Source organism: Diplotaxodon limnothrissa, linkage group LG18 (assembly GCF_057381915.1).
Source record: "Diplotaxodon limnothrissa isolate DT_005_m linkage group LG18, D_limnothrissa_male_GT1.1, whole genome shotgun sequence".
NCBI classification, from domain to species: domain Eukaryota; kingdom Metazoa; phylum Chordata; class Actinopteri; order Cichliformes; family Cichlidae; genus Diplotaxodon; species Diplotaxodon limnothrissa.
In genome coordinates this window covers 22,363,481-22,379,898 of record NC_140613.1, presented here as the reverse complement: position 1 = coordinate 22,379,898, position 16,418 = coordinate 22,363,481, and the positions used below count along the sequence as shown (strand labels likewise).

Sequence of the window (16,418 nt, the reverse complement as noted above, 5' to 3'; positions counted from 1 at the left end):
TTTTCCTCTCTAAAAATCTGTCCATTTCCTTCCCTTTCTTCCTCTAATTATTCCTGCCCATGCTCCCGTTTCACTGGAAGCAGCAAACCTGACAGGTAAGATTAAACCAATGTCAAGCTCTTTGTACATTTTAACCCACAGTAATTACAAGATACCAGATGCTGTACAAAGAACTTGTACAAGGACTTAAACACTGTATCTGTTAATGCTGTGTTTACGCGAATCAAGCGGCCATGCTAATGACGTGTCAGTACCGAGCCTGCTTTCCTGTCCCCGGTTTGTTTGCATGTGCTAATTGCTCTTTTGACTCACTGGTGTTTCAGCAGTAAGCGCAAAGACTCTGAACCTGGAACCAAGAGCCTTTTGAGCAACGCCGAGATGATGGCCCATCACCCGACCGATCCCGTGGAGATGAGACGCATCAACTTCCAGACTCCCGGTAGGCAGCGTGCGCCTCCACGGGCACCTGAAGAAACACTTTTTGTTCTGAACGATAAAATCTACTTTTGATTGCTCATCGTTTGAAAATGAAATATTCATGCCGGCAGTTTTATTCCTGGTAGAAACCCACAGACGAGATTGAGAAAGTTTTCCTCCTCATCACAGCCAACACATACCTGGCAGCTTCTAGTCGTTTCTGAGATCAAAATGGCTTCTACCCAGGTAGTACAGTCACTGCTTAGTCACGGCTGAGTCATCACGGTGTGACAAAATCTGATTATCTCCGCTCGCCCACAATCCACATGCCAAGCTGCAGAAAGTAGCATCAGAACAAACAGAAATGACAGAAATCTGCCTTATCAATCTTGAATGTTTAGAGCTCAGAGCGGATTCTCAGAAGTTATGCTGTGGGTTAACAGTGATCATTTGTAAAGCAATTGGCTCTCTTCTCGCCAGCATAACCAACCAAAGCCTCACTTTGAAGTAAATACACAGATTTTGCTGCTTCCCACCCCCTACCGAGCGAGATCTAACAACACAGCTGCTTCGGTCGAGGCAACGGGCCAATGAGGCTTCGCTTTCACTTCTTCCCGTTCAGTTAGCACCATCCTAATAACACATGACCTGAAGGAATTTAATCACCGCTCTCTGTGTATTTTTTGTGGTTGCAATTTATAGAAGCGTTTCGGGGTCCTTGTTGAAAAAGGTGGCGAGATGTGTCACCACAGAGAAAGGTCACCTGCCAGGATATTAAAGGGCAAATGAGAAAGATTTTTATTTAATCAATAGATAAAGGTCTAAAGTTTCTTTTTTTCCCCACATGTTCCTGGGAAGCAAAGAATCCCCCTCCCCACACACACACACTCTCACACATACAGAAGAAAGCACTTCAGAGCTTCTTTCATCATGAGAATTTTTCATGCTCGCGTGGCAGCAACCTTGACGCTCCCTCCTCGCCCACTTCTTCTCCCCTGAGATTTGTGCTTTTGAGACGCTGAAATTTGTTTCCAACAAAACCGGCCGATCCTATCTGAGGTCATTCCGGTCCCGACTTGAACGTTTTGTCGTGCTTACCTGCGGGTGCTGCAGTGCCTGCCTTTAGAGAAAAATCAGCGTTGATGTGAGCACGTGTTTGACGGCTGTAGCAGCACAGCGCGTCAAATGCTTTTCATAGTGCATCTGCGTGCATTATAAATCACCCAAACATCGAAAATGCGTTCTGGAATCTGGCATTGTGAAATCTGTTTATTGCACACAGAGTTTGTGTTAGTTTGATTTATTGTTGAAAGTGTTTGCCTTTTGAATGGGGAATAGATTGCTATAGCTTCTCTAAAGAAACGACTGTACGAGGCAGAGGTTGCTTCCTTTGTGTGCATCCGTGCGCGCGCGCGCGCGTGTGTGTGTGTGTGTGTGTGTGTGCGTGCGTGCGTGCACCGCCCTCCTAATTAGTGTTCTGTCTGTGTTTGTTTTCTCTGAGTCGCTGCTCCTCTGATCACAGAGAAAGCAATTTATCAAAGAAAAACAATTTACAAACAAACAAACCTCGCCTCACTTTGTCCGCGCACATGGATCAAAATTGATTTTCTGCCTCAGCGTGTTCCTTAATGATATGTGACATTGTCTGATTGTATAATTATCGTCGCATCTTTGCATATGAGTGATGTCGAGCGGCGGCAATTTAGGTCGCTGAGCTGAAGTCTGCGTGACCTCTGACCCTCATTGTAACGCAGGAATGATGAGCCATCCTCCCATCCCCATCAGCGAGCTGGCTGAGCACATAGAGCTGCTGAAAGCCAACGACAACCTGAGACTCTCCCAGGAGTACGAGGTGAGAAATACTGTATATTATCATTCCATATAATAAATAGATACCATCCTGTTATTTGGCGATGTTAAGCCTGTTAAGCCTTCATAAAACAAGTGTTACTTAACATTTGTTTACCTGCGTGCAGGCTGCTTGTTCATGATTTATTCAGCAGCGCAATTTATTGCTGTAACTCGTCTACATTACAGAGTGCTCTCTTTCCATTATCCTCAAATGCACCACTAAATATGCCAGCACACGCTATTAATGCACGTATTTTGTTGCTCTCTCGCAGTCAATCGACCCGAGTCAGCAGTTCACCTGGGAACACTCCAATCTGGAAGTTAACAAGCCCAAAAACCGCTACGCCAACGTCATAGCGTACGACCACACCAGAGTCATCCTGTCTCCCATAGATGGTGAGGATTTGCTGGAAATGAATGTCAATTAAAGAAGATTGTGAGAGTTCCTAATGGAGGGGGCGGGGCATGTTTGAGCTGACGGGTGGGTGCATAGCACACAAAGAGTTGGTATGGGGAGAGTGATGCGAGAGCTACATGATAGATGAAATCTGAATTTGCGAACAGTGCTGAGACCAACTGTGTGCAGTGGCATGAGACTGACAAACAGCGTGAGTGCATCCAAGTGCAGCCCGCTCTCCTCCAGAACAAGGAGGAGGGGAATGGTTTTGATCTGGAGCTCATGAATTTACACCGACAGATTCTTGTTTGTTTGCTGTCGTCCACTAGTCATCCAGCAGCCTGTCTGCTGGAAGCCACGGCTGTCAGAAACAAACAGTTCGTTAGGCTGTTGGATGTCATACACGGGGGTTAATTTATTGTGCCACTTGCGCAGATTGCAGTTTAGCAAGAGACTCAGAAGTGTCTCGCTTGCAGGTATCCTGGGGAGCGACTACATCAACGGCAACTACATTGATGGCTACAGGAAGCAGAATGCCTACATCGCGACGCAGGGGCCGCTGCCAGAGACGTTCGGGGACTTTTGGAGGATGGTGTGGGAGCAACGGGCTGCTTCTGTCGTCATGATGACACGCCTGGAGGAGAAGTCACGGGTAAGAAAGCAAGACCTTACCCACTGACCCACATCTGCAATTTCAATTATCCAGAGTCATACTGCATACATGAAACTGAAGAAGAACGTCGCTTTTCTTCTGAGAACTGCAGTACCGATGAGGCTAATGCTTTTCTTCGATCCTCGCAGATCAAGTGCGATCAGTACTGGCCGAGTCGTGGCACGGAGACATACGGGATGATCCAGGCCACGCTGCTGGACACAATGGAGCTGGCCACTTTCTGTGTTCGCACCTTCTCCCTGCATAAGGTACATTATTTCACGCCTCCTGTTCCACCTGTGTGCCCCTCGATTCACTTCTCTGCCCTCACCTCCCTTAAGTTTACGGACATATCCACAGAGAACAGCTTTGATCTCTTGAACTTACAATTTGGAAGCAGGAGCAACTGAAGTAATCATGAGCGAGCAGCGCGTGTGGACACAGAGGATAATAGATTAGTCTGGGCTTTGTGGAGTGTTCAAACCAGGCCAGCCTCCCTGTGTCAGGGACTGTGATTTGATCTCTGTTGGAGGCAGAGCAATTTCTTGTGGCACAGGGCTAATCTAGGACCGTCAGACTGGCGCGTCTCTCTCTGGCCTACTTAGAAACAGAAACTAGGCCAGCTGTAGTTTCCAAGTAATACTCCACCTCTCGAAATATTTGTTTATGTGTTGTAAAATGTTGCGTTAGATTAACAAATGACGAAGAGAATAATAATAGTAGGCTGAAGTACTTTTATGTACGAATAGCTTCTTTCAGCTGCTCACCTTTTTTACAGCGGATGTCCTTACCCAGCCAGCCCCCTTATGTTAGGCTGGGGACCAACAGTGGGAGCAATAGATGTGTATCCTGCATCATCATAATAATGTTGGTCCAGCATCAGCATTGCAGCTGACAAATCGCATTGTTGTGATGTCATAGCTTTGCAATGTGGAGTCGAAAAAACCCCACTCTCTTAATATAAAACTCTTTTGGATCAAATAGTCGGTATTTCAATAGTTTTCTATACAACATGGTAAACGTATGATTAAACTGAGGTTTGTTGTTAGCCACATTTAGCTTACTAATCTTGGTTTGGTAGTGATAGTTTTTAATAGCATTAGCTAATGTCTTGGCTAATGCTAACTGAATACTCATACAATATTGTTGTGATGATGTAGGAATAACACCAATACTGGGTTATCAGATTGTGTGTACACTAGCAGTCCTCTTTTTGATATTGGGGTTGTGCTTTTCTCTTTCCCCTGTGAGCTAAAGACATTTTGTGATGTTTTGTAGCTATCCATACATAAAAAAGTTAGCAAACATGCTAACTCCTACATATCAAAATAACCCTTTGTTTCTTGTTTTCAGTTCAATTATTTTGAGTAAATTCTTTTCGTCTTAAGACCAGTGGTCAGTTTTGTGTTTTTAAATGCAGATCCCTGTGAACTTTGATTACGCATTAAATAATTTGCATGAATAAAAACATGTATAAATTTACATTAATTTTAGAGGAAATTTCTGGGATCAAGATTTAATCCGTGTTTGTTTTTAAATTACATTCCTACCAAAATAAGAAACTGGTAGGTTTATGAATTTTATTAAGCATCTGATTTCTTTGCTTCATTTGCATTCGGCTTTGTATCTATTGCATCTTATTATAGTCATAGTTTAATGTGTGTACACACCTTACTCAGTTTCCACTTTTTCTAACACATCAAATATTCTATCTGTCTTAAAACTGATTATTTGGTATATTTGCTAAAAGTCTGACTAGTCCCGTTATAGCCACTAAGTTAAAAACATTATCTTTCCTATTTGGTTTAAATTCTGTATCCTGTGAGATTTCTCTCAAATAAAATCATTCCACTTTTCTTTCTGCATTGCTCTACAAATCCTCCTCCAGGTTTTAACTGTACTATTGACACACTCATTTTATTCCCAAAGGAAATTATTGAACCATTTCATTCCTAAGCTCAAGATGGTTTTTGGAACACACACTTGCAATAATAGATAATTAATCTTGTCAAAGATGGTTAAATTTAACAACTTCCACCTCTTTTGTTTAATCAACTTTTTTTATAAGAGTCTGTGCTAATGAAGCTTACAAATGTCGCCATACAAGTTGTTTTGGCTTAAGTGACACTAACCTCAGTTTTTCTCACATGTTTCTCACATCAGAGTGGAAGCAGCGAAAGGCGAGAGGTGCGTCAGTTCCAGTTCACAGCCTGGCCCGATCACGGCGTGCCAGAGTATCCCACCCCCTTCCTCAACTTCCTACGCAGAGTCAAAGCCTGCAACCCCCCTGATGCTGGACCTATCATTGCTCACTGCAGGTATGCTCACACCCACATTTAATCTATCTTGGAGATAAATAGGATCAATGCGGCTTTCATCATGACTGTGAAGCTTTATTGAGGGCGCGTTTAACTTGGAAAAATGACTGGGAAAGTGGCTGATTTGCTACGCTAATTTCATCTGAAGGTAACAATATCCGACCCTTGCGGAGCTCACTAAATTTCACAGCTGTTTGATCTGCAAAAAACTGAAGAGATTGAAAATTGCATTTTCACTGGTTGGTTATGCTGGGAACTGTTTCTTGGCTGAGTACAGAAAATTCCTTAACTCTCCAGTGGTCAACAGAAATAGTGTGAGAGGACTTGCTATCATTGCGTAGGATGCAATGTAGCCACTGGAAAAATACAGTTTGTCCTGTTCATTCTTTATATTTTTAGTAGATTATATCATTTCGGCTAATTTTTTATTCCCAGTCTTTGGACCAAGCATCAGCTATTTTTACATTTGACCTGAACTTCTGAAAAGACCCATAAAAACATTGTAATCTTTAAAGAAATCTTACTGAAGAAAATATCAGTATATAAGACGTCTTTCCTCCTCCTATGTCAGTGCCGGTGTTGGTCGCACTGGCTGTTTCATTGTCATCGACGCCATGCTAGAGCGCATCCGACACGAGCGCACTGTGGACATCTACGGTCACGTGACCCTGATGCGCTCACAGAGGAACTACATGGTGCAAACGGAGGACCAGTACAGCTTCATCCACGAGGCCCTTCTGGAGGCTGTGGCATGCGGAAACACTGAAGTGGCTGCCAGGAGTCTCTACTCCTACATGCAGAAGCTGTCCAAGGTGGAGAGCGGAGAGCATGTGATTGGCATGGAGCTGGAGTTTAAGGTGAGAGTGGAGGCAGTGGAGCTGGAAACCATTTAAATGAAATGGAAGGCAAGCAGATTTAACGTCTGATATTTGTTTGAGATGTAGAAAATATTGGCAACATTGTCTCCAAATTTCAAAAAAGAAGTGTCCATTTGAAATAATTGGTTTGATAGTGTGTCTGTGAGTTGTAAACCTTTAAGCTAGACGTGATCTTTGCCTCACAGGTTGGTTTAGTATAGAAAATATTGTTAGAGGCCCAATGATGATATAACACCCATATCTTTGTGATAAAAATAAAAAAGATAATTAGAGCCTGTACTATTTTCAATTTATTAAGTAGTTAAGATAACTCTTGGCTTGTTCCAGTTTCTCAGCTATGACTACATGAATTTATGCTGTTGTTTTACTTTTTGGCAGCAAACTGATTGTTTTGTGTGTTTGGGCTGTTGTTAAACAGTTATTGGATTAAATAATCAATTAAATAATCAGAAAGATGATTTAAGAGTGATTTGAAAAACATTTACTTGATTCATATACTTAAAGATACAGTGTGGAAAATGTCACCAGCAGATGTCAGTAGAGGGTAGATTTCTTACCCCTCTCAATTCAAGTGCATGATTCTATCCATGATGCCCACAGTAGGAAAAAAATTACTGACTGCGCATTTAAAAGAATATAAACACTTTCCTTCATTTTCTCTCCACCCAGCGCCTGGCTAACACCAAAGCCCACACGTCCAGGTTCGTCACAGCCAACCTGCCTTGCAACAAATTCAAGAACCGACTAGTTAACATCATGCCCTATGAAACCACTCGCGTGTGCCTCCAGCCCATCAGAGGACTGGAGGGGTCCGACTACATCAACGCCAGCTACATAGACGGTTACAGGTATGTTTTCGTCCTGCAAACGCTAATATGACCTGACCTCCTCCCTCCGCTGCGGTCCTCTTATGATGGTTTGATGAGTGAATGGACTGGATAGCTTTTCACCACATTGCTCTCACCTGTCACTTCCTGTCAGATCTGTCATTACTGTGTACATGTTGCCACTATTTGTCTTGCTGCATGGCACTCATTTTGGTCCAGTGAAGACTTTCTGATGATTCAGGCATTCAGAGTCATTGTACACACATGTTGTGACTGTTGCTTTTCTTGCCTGCAGCCTGACCCCCTTTTAAGTCTGATTCTTGACAGATGAAGAAACAAGGAGGGAAAAGGAGGTGACAACATAATGTGTGTTTGTGTGCGTTTGTGTGTAGGCAGCAGAGAGGCTACATTGCCACCCAGGGTCCACTGGCTGAGACTACAGAGGACTTCTGGAGAATGCTGTGGGAACACAACTCCACTATAGTAGTTATGCTCACTAAGCTGAGAGAAATGGGACGGGTATGGACAAAATACACAAAGCTAAATAAACAACAGGTCTTGTAACATTGCAGCCCTCTTGCATATGATTACTGAAGACTTCTTATGTGTTCTGCTCTGACAGGAGAAGTGTCACCAGTACTGGCCCGCTGAGCGCTCAGCAAGGTATCAGTACTTTGTGGTGGACCCCATGGCGGAGTACAACATGCCTCAGTACATCCTCCGAGAGTTCAAAGTTACAGATGCCAGGGTTGGTTCATGCTTTGCTTAAAGTGTCCTCTTGCATGTTGCATTCAGAAAACGGTGTAACATCACACTCTGAGGTTATTCAGGAGTATTTTGTCAGTGCTGTTAGCAGGCAGTGGCGCACAGCATGTACTATCGACCTGTAGTGTGTGCTGGTTAGTGTGTGTTTTCTATGTGAATGTGTGTAACACTGCAGGTTCAAGATATTGACAGACTCCTATGGATCACTCATTCAACCATGCTGTCTCCAGATTACCTTGACATTGTGTGTGTGTGTGTGTGTGTGTGTGTGTGTGTGTGTGTGTGTGTGTGTGTGTGTGTGTGTGTGAATACACACACACACACACACGTGTCAGTCATACATAAATCCAGTTAAGCCTGTCCTGCCCCGACGCCACATTGACAGATGCTCTATTGATCTCCATTAAAGGGGAGTCAGAAAGGCTGAGCAGAAGAGAAAAGATGTAATTGCCTTCTGAGAGGCTGACAATAGCAGACGCACTGACGTTACAGCTTTAAGTTAACCACAACCACTGATCCAGGATCAGATAACAGTAATCATTAGAAGGAAGAGAGGATATTGCCTGGCAGTCTCACTCCTCAGTCAATACAGCGAGAGGAAGCTTTGTAAATAATCATTTCGAAATAATCACCTTGCATGAAGACCAACTGCACATTCAAGGACAAGCGTCTGAATATGTGAGAAAGACATCAGATAGATGTTCACATCCATATAGTGTGCAGGTTATTGTTTTAACTGATTCTTCGCTCCCCCAGGACGGCCAGTCACGAACAGTGCGTCAGTTCCAGTTCACTGATTGGCCAGAGCAAGGTGTGCCCAAATCTGGGGAGGGCTTCATCGATTTCATTGGCCAAGTGCACAAAACCAAGGAGCAGTTTGGCCAGGATGGACCAATCTGCGTTCACTGCAGGTAAGCACCGGACTTTATATTAGACAACTCGTCATTGGTAATTAAATCACAGTTTAATGTGACTCTCGCCTTTGTAATAACAGTAGTGTGTGTGAGAATCCAGCACACTGTTGATCTGACACACTACATACTCTAGTAAAATTGTTTTCCTTTGTGGCTGCAGTGCCGGCGTGGGGCGGACAGGTGTCTTTATCACTCTGAGCATTGTCTTGGAGCGGATGCGTTACGAAGGGGCGGTAGACATCTTCCAAACTGTCAAAATGCTGCGGACACAGAGACCAGCCATGGTGCAGACTGAGGTAAACACACACTCATTAACCAGGGCAGAGACAGTGAAGTAGAGCGGTGCATTAATGAGAATGGTGGTATTTGACATTTAGCTTATTGTTTATTTTAACTATTTGGTGATTAAAGGAAAATCTCTCTATTAAAGTCTTTTTGTAAAGAATAATGTGGATTAAGAAACCATTAGATTCATATTATCACCAAGCGTTTAAAATTCACCCAAAGTATCAGAGATGGAAATGTTAACCACATAAACGAGATCATAATTCCACTGGTTGTGTATGTATTTGCAGTCAGATCTGGGAAAAGAACAGAAATGTCACTAGCATAAGAGTTTAGAATTATATTCATTATCTGCCCAAGAAGCTAAAGTGCTTCGCAGCTTGGCATGCTGAACTGTACTGCATATTTTTAATCCATGCTACAATAACACAGGCAAAGCCTTAATGTCATTTAGGCAGCGCTAGCTATTGATGAGCAGTCCCACCCACATCAATATACATTTGCATTAGCATAAGTAGGACACTGAAAGGAGGAAATAGCCCCCAGAGTGTGAATTTTTCATTGTAAACTGTAACAGCAACACACACAAGCTGGTGGAGCACTTTGTAACAGTGTCATGTTATATTCTGTATACAGAAGCAAGGTATGCACATGGTTTAATTCATAGTTTTATTTGCATAAACATGTGAACGCATATTTGATAAAGTGCTGTGCTTTACACTATGCACTAGTGCACTGTTTTACTATATGTAAAAATTAGAGATGGCACGATACCACTTTTTTATGTCCGATACCGATATCATAAATTTGGATATCTGCCGATATGATATGAATCCGATATAGTGTTTTTAATCAATAAAACTGTTTTTTTTTTATATCTTGCTGCATTTTGTATAAGTTCATACTCAAGTTTTAAAAAACAAGAGACTGAAGCTATTCTGTTATACCTGTATGCAAAAAATACACTGCAACCAAAATATTTCATAGTTCAGCAAAACTGATCAATCTAATGAACTTAAACCTGCTCCATCCTTCCTATTCTGGTATTTTAAAGAGTAAGCAACCTAACTAACAGGGTTGAAAACGCCCAGCAAAAAAAAAAGAAAAAGAGAAAGGGAACCCTCCACCCTCCACCTCATGATGCTTAATGATGCATAATCAACTTTAATTTGATGCAGTGTGAAGAAAAATGCACAGAAATCAATTATTTTTCTACAGTATTTAAATAGATTCAACATCTTTCTTCAACAGAATTGCAGACTGCACAGATGGTATCTTCCCAAAGGAAAAAGTAGTATAGCTTACTAGGGTATATTAGACTTAATAGTTACTATATACAGTAATGGACTTCTATATATTTCACATCAGATTAAAACTTTGGGTGTAAGATTCAGATAATTATTTATTAAAAGCTAGACATTTTAAATGAGAATAAGAAAGAAAAGTATGTCTTTGTGCTCCCTTTTCCCTGTTCATGCCCCTGGCTAAACTTTGCCAGGGGGGCCCCTGCACAGTTACCAGCCGTCAGCTGCGTAGAAAAGGATCCTGGTGTAGAAAGTAATATTAAATACATTCTAACAACAGATTATCAAGCTTAAACGTGCTGCTGTTGTTCAGCCGCTGGTTTCCTCTTTCTGGCGCAAAGTGGGCAATAAACAAACAAGTGAGAAAAGCCGATCAGCTGATCATTGATCAGTTTCAGGATTGAAGTAGCAACAGGAGAGGGAGGGAGAGAGAGGCAGTCGCTCCATATATCGGTGGTTAAGCTTAACGCTGGAATGCTTTACAAACATTCAGAGATGAACTTACACACTTGCTTTACTTCTCTCGGAGATGAGATGAGGCTCCAAATGCTCAACCAGACCGTCGACAGGTCTCGCGCCACAGCCACTCTATCACCTGACGCATACTGCTCCAACGTGCTACGGTTATGAGCCGAGTTACGTTTTGTGAGGTGCTTTTTTGATATTTAATGGATCGGATTACATTTTTTTATTTCTCTCCGATATCCGATCTAGTAATTTAGGTCAGTATCGGACCGATGCCGATACGTAATATCAGATCGGTTTATCTCTAGTAAAAATCTGACTTTTTCATGTTAATTGTAAGGAATTAATGAAAATATATTTCTAAGTGTGCTCGAGTGCTAAATGCATATTCATAAGTATACAGCATTGTGCAAAGGTCTTGAACCACCTGATTTCTCTATGAGCAACAGTTCTCCTGGCTTTCTGCTGATCTTTTAAAGATTTTCTTTGGACATTTGCTGCTTTTTCACTCATTTTCAGGCCAGTCTTTTTACCTGAACTGAGCAGTGTTTTTCATTTGTTCCTAAGCCACTCAACACTGACCTATGAATCATTTGAGAAACATGAATGAAAAAAAGCATATACCTCAAGGGAGAAGCCACTGTTGTGTCTATACATAACAGAAACCTTAGCTAAGAGCCAGTTTTAAAGTATCTGTAAGCACTTTGTTACTAGCAGCTTGTTGTAAAGCCACAGGCTTGGTTTGGAACTGCATTTCTTCCAAATATATGACACTCTGTTTATGGGAAATATATTTTTCCCTTATTTGTACTTGTGTTTTTCACACAGGACGAGTACCAGTTCTGCTACCAGGCTGCTCTCGAGTACCTGGGTAGCTTTGACCACTATGCAACGTAAGAGAACAGACAACCATCCATCCATCTTTCTGCTTTGAGGTCCACAAACAAAACCAACCGAGTGAGCCAACAGAAAGACGGCGTGAGATAAACGTGAACATTGAACCTTTTCCGGGAGCGAGATTCAAATTCTGCACCAACGAGGACAAAAAGCAACAAAAACAGCAACAAGAAAATCTCTGTCTAACAGCGTCTCAGCAGGAGTTTCCCTGAGGAGCTGCTGGGTGTGGAGACTATCCATGTGTAATCCATATACTTACCTCAGTGTTCCAGTGTGAAGGACGTATAATACATGTGTGTTGTGGTCAGCTATCTCCAATATGAACCAGTGAAATACAAATGGCTTCTGAACAGGAATTATGATACTCTATGTGTATAAAACAAACAAACAAACAAACAAACAAACAAAGATTTTAAAAAAACTAAACAAAAAAAACACAAGAGCCTGGATATTTGCTGCACCCTAAATGGGCTTTTTATCCTCAACTTTGTATCTATTGGTTTGATGTACTAAAGGGGTTACAAAGTGCAAAGGTGAACGTTTCTATGTGTCTGTGAGTCTATTTCTAAGGTGTCTACTGCTACCATCAGTAGTCCTGCCTGTAGTTTGACTAGGTCGTGGCTCAGCAGAAGCCTTCAGTATGGACTCACCACCCCGAGGACTGTTGGAGAAGCATGTGGATGATCATTTACCTGATGCACAGTGCCAAGAGAAACCATGCAGCGTGAACATAAACTGTGGCCTAAAAGGAGAGGTGACTCCTTCTTTCATCCAGCATAACATAATCAGACTAGAGACCGCTCCTTAAAAAAAAACACAACACAATAACAAGGATGAGTTGGCAGCCCCAAACAGCTGACCTCGAAACAGCGATTAAAACCTACTGCTTTCTTCACTCAACAAAGCTTGCTCGCTATTTGCTGTAGTCCTTGTTCATCTTCCAGCTCGGCTCCTCTTGATGTCAGTCCTATCGGTTCAGTTCAGCAGTGGCTTACTGAAGAGAGGCTTAATGAAAGAAAGAACTGAGCTCCAGTCAGTGTCTTTCTCTCTCTTGAGTTCAGAGAGCCATCTTTCTGTAGATTTTTCTGTTTTCACTGTATGTCTTTGCCTTACGTTGACTTTATTTTTTTTCTTGCGTCCTTCACATGCTGCTTCATGCTCGCGCAAACCGTGTTAAAGCTTTTATTGCCGTGCATTGTCTTCACTCGAGGATGAAAATTTTTTGTTTGGTTGGTTTTGTCCCGATCATCTTCCTCCACTGAAGTTCTCCTACTTGAATTTTGCCGCTTCTGCAGTTGAACCCTTGTGTTAATTGCTTTTCCTTGCTAAGGCTACCGTCAGTGAACGATTACAGGAAAAAATTCAAATTACATTCAAAGCTAGTAGTGAACCGCTCACTTTCAACAGTCCTCTGCCTCTATCCCATCCTCCTGTTAACCCTATTAAAAGTTTCTCTTTTCCTTAAACCCTTGTTGTACAGAACATGCTCAGCTTTACCGACTGATAGATCCCCGCCCTCCCCTTCCAATTAAGTATGACTGCACAACTCCTCGATATGGTTGTTTATCTTTTTCTGAATTTGAAATGTAGTCATGATTGGTCCCACGTGGTGATTAAACAGCACAGCGATGTTCCAATATAGCAGACATCTCGACCGAAATCACCGATTGTGTACATACAGTCTATCATTGGAGTCCTATACAGTACAGTTGCATAACGTCTGAGCACAAAATATAACGTGGGATTGGATGTGATGTAGTACTTATTGTCGCGAAAAAAGAAAAAAAAAAGAAAAAAGCCTTATTGTTATTGTTCACTTCGTCATATTTATTTTGTATGATTTTTTTTTAAAGGATATTTATTATGACTGTTTTGTTATTTTTTAAGTTTGTTTTTATTTATTTGGGATTTCTAGCAGTTCTATCCAATAAGACGATGTTTATTTGCTTCTTTGGCGAGCCATTGTTAAAGTATGATATTGTCACTTTTTTTATTTTGTCTTTAACCGTCCATTTTGGTGCTTTTTTTTTCTCCTTTTTTTTAAAAGAAAATTGCTTTATTGTTATAACGTATGCCCTCAGTGTAGGGTGCTATTTGATACTGATTACTGATGTCCAACTAGTCAGCTAGAGATGTACGTACAATAGAGGCAGGACTAGCTTCAGTTTACAGAGATGCCCTTTCGATGCTCTCCCTCGTTCAACCTCCATAGCTGGAGGTACGTTTCACCCCACCGTGATAGGTGTAAGGGCATCAGAGAAATTAGATATATAGAGCAGACTACAGGGCAGATCGGTGAAGACCTCCTGGCAAGCTGTTGGTGTTTAGTTTGCTTGAAAGCACATGGTAGCAAGTGTATTTTTGACAGAGAATGGATAAGAATTGCCTAGCTACACACTTTACACACCCTGAAAAGTTATTGTTTGAACCTGAAATTATTCTCATATGAACTCTATGTGTGGTCCATAAGTCTTGACAATGTTTGACATATATGAAATATGTTATTCCTTCGATTTCTAATGATTATTGTGTCAAGAGAAATATAAAAGGCACACGCGAAACATTATATGAAATGTGTTGAGGGAAAAGCTCTGGTGATGCCATACCCCTCACTTATGTACCTGTTCTTTCCTTTCGAACCATAGATGTAGATATTGTATCTCGACTTTGTATTAAAAGCAGGATGATTGGATATACAGCACAATGAGCTGCTTGATTCTTGTGGGGGGGGGGGTAGCTCTTTGGTGTGATTCACTCTTCGATCACTAGATGGGGCCAAAGTAGCTGCACCTACTCTTCAGTAGTGCGCACACAAACAGAATCTGTTTGGATTCGGTTTAGCCTCCTTTTTCCACTCAAAATGTACAAAATTCTTTAGCTTCAGCTTTTACTAAAATCTTGAAAAATTGCAGGTGAGTTCTTGGTCTTGCAGGTACTTCTTGTGCTAATCAAGCAAAAAGCCCTGCCTGAATGTAAAAAGTGCAGATGGTTGACTGAAAATGTTGCCCTATCCAAACTGAGAGAAAGAGACGACCATTTACACTGATTGGTCACTTCATTAGTTCCACCTTCCTTGTGGTTGTTTAAACGATGATCAGTTGGTACAAAGGGCTCAAGTACTGTTGCCTTCCTATCAGCTCCAAACAATGTACTGATTCTTCTCTGACTTCTGACATCAACAAGGGATTTTGGCTCAGAGAACTGGAGCTCCCTTACTCGGTACTCTTGGTGTTTTTGTGGGAAAATCCCAGCAGATCAACAGTTGTTCTGCACTGGTGCCAGACAGACTGGTCCGCCACTTAAAATCAGCTCACTTCCCCATTCTGTTGCTCAGTCTGAGCTTCATGATCCCGTATGCACACCGAAATGCATCAAATTGCTGCCATGTGATTGGCTGATTAGATGTTTGTGTTAAAGAGCAGGTAAACCCAATAAAGTGGCCGGTGAACGTGTATGCACTTTCTAGTCTTACTAACCACTCAGAGGGTTTTCAGCAAAACAAAGAATATTCATGCATTCAGATACATATTCATGTAGCTCTTTATCTTACCTATAATAATGAATGCATGAGGCACAATTTGACGTTGACCAATATTCTTAATTTTAGTCTACCTACCTCGTTCCTGAGCCTCGGCCACCTCTACATCTTCAGTATCGAGGTTTATTAATGAGTTTTTTCAAAGGATTAACTCTAAATATTAACAATAATTTTTTTTTAAACTTTGACTTTTGACTATTTAAGCTCAGCGACAAGTTTAAAATGTTATAATCCCAAGTTCACGTATCCATAAGGCTTTGACTCTATACAGTTCTAATACATTATATCTAATATATCATCTCTATAGCACAGTAGTGACGATGTTCATTATAAAAATCTATAACTGTTGTCACATCACAGGTTCCTTACTTGATAAAATTAAGTAGGCAAGTAAATTTTATTCCTATAGCACATGTAAAACCAAAGTGCCTTATACTAACATAACAAAGAATATTCAGGTTCGTGAAAAATGTATGCCACACACATTCACAATGTTTACATGGAATAACTTAACAACAACCAATCGTCCAATCACCATTCCAGAAATCAGCAGTTTCTAAAAGTTTGACAGAAATGTTTGTTTTTCCAGAGTTTCAGTGTAACGACTGCAAAGGCACAAGCCCCGACCTCAGGATGATCAGGAGTGTTTGAGAATCAGATCTTAATGATTTTAAACAATACATGGATGCCACAAATCTGTCACGTGCAGTAACAAGACCATTTAAACACAAACAATTAAATTGTTAAAAATAGAGATTTTGATGTGTCTGTTGGGAATTTAAACCAGCCTAATAATGAACAGAACTCCATTTCAGGTATTTTAAATGGAATTTTATTCAGTTAAAATTAAACTTTTAACATAAAAATTATATTTAAGATACCTCCACTTCTTCTAAATAGTCAAAAGTAA

General features: G+C 41.3%; 1 protein-coding gene across 1 annotated transcript in view; it reads left to right on the top strand.

Moving 5' to 3' along the window:
* LOC146613591 (receptor-type tyrosine-protein phosphatase S-like) overlaps nucleotides 1-14,663 on the top strand; it is a 71,027-nt gene extending 56,364 nt beyond the window's left edge. The window contains exons 23-36 of the mRNA XM_085378136.1: nucleotides 81-95; nucleotides 327-439; nucleotides 2,172-2,269; nucleotides 2,541-2,664; nucleotides 3,142-3,317; nucleotides 3,467-3,586; nucleotides 5,481-5,635; nucleotides 6,207-6,492; nucleotides 7,183-7,361; nucleotides 7,733-7,859; nucleotides 7,963-8,088; nucleotides 8,862-9,016; nucleotides 9,180-9,315; nucleotides 11,902-14,663. Of these exons, the coding sequence (XP_085234262.1) occupies nucleotides 81-95; nucleotides 327-439; nucleotides 2,172-2,269; nucleotides 2,541-2,664; nucleotides 3,142-3,317; nucleotides 3,467-3,586; nucleotides 5,481-5,635; nucleotides 6,207-6,492; nucleotides 7,183-7,361; nucleotides 7,733-7,859; nucleotides 7,963-8,088; nucleotides 8,862-9,016; nucleotides 9,180-9,315; nucleotides 11,902-11,970 (1,879 nt within the window). The 3' untranslated portion in view covers nucleotides 11,971-14,663. The remainder of the gene's footprint in view (nucleotides 1-80; nucleotides 96-326; nucleotides 440-2,171; nucleotides 2,270-2,540; nucleotides 2,665-3,141; nucleotides 3,318-3,466; nucleotides 3,587-5,480; nucleotides 5,636-6,206; nucleotides 6,493-7,182; nucleotides 7,362-7,732; nucleotides 7,860-7,962; nucleotides 8,089-8,861; nucleotides 9,017-9,179; nucleotides 9,316-11,901) is intronic.
* Nucleotides 14,664-16,418: the final 1,755 nt, after the last annotated feature.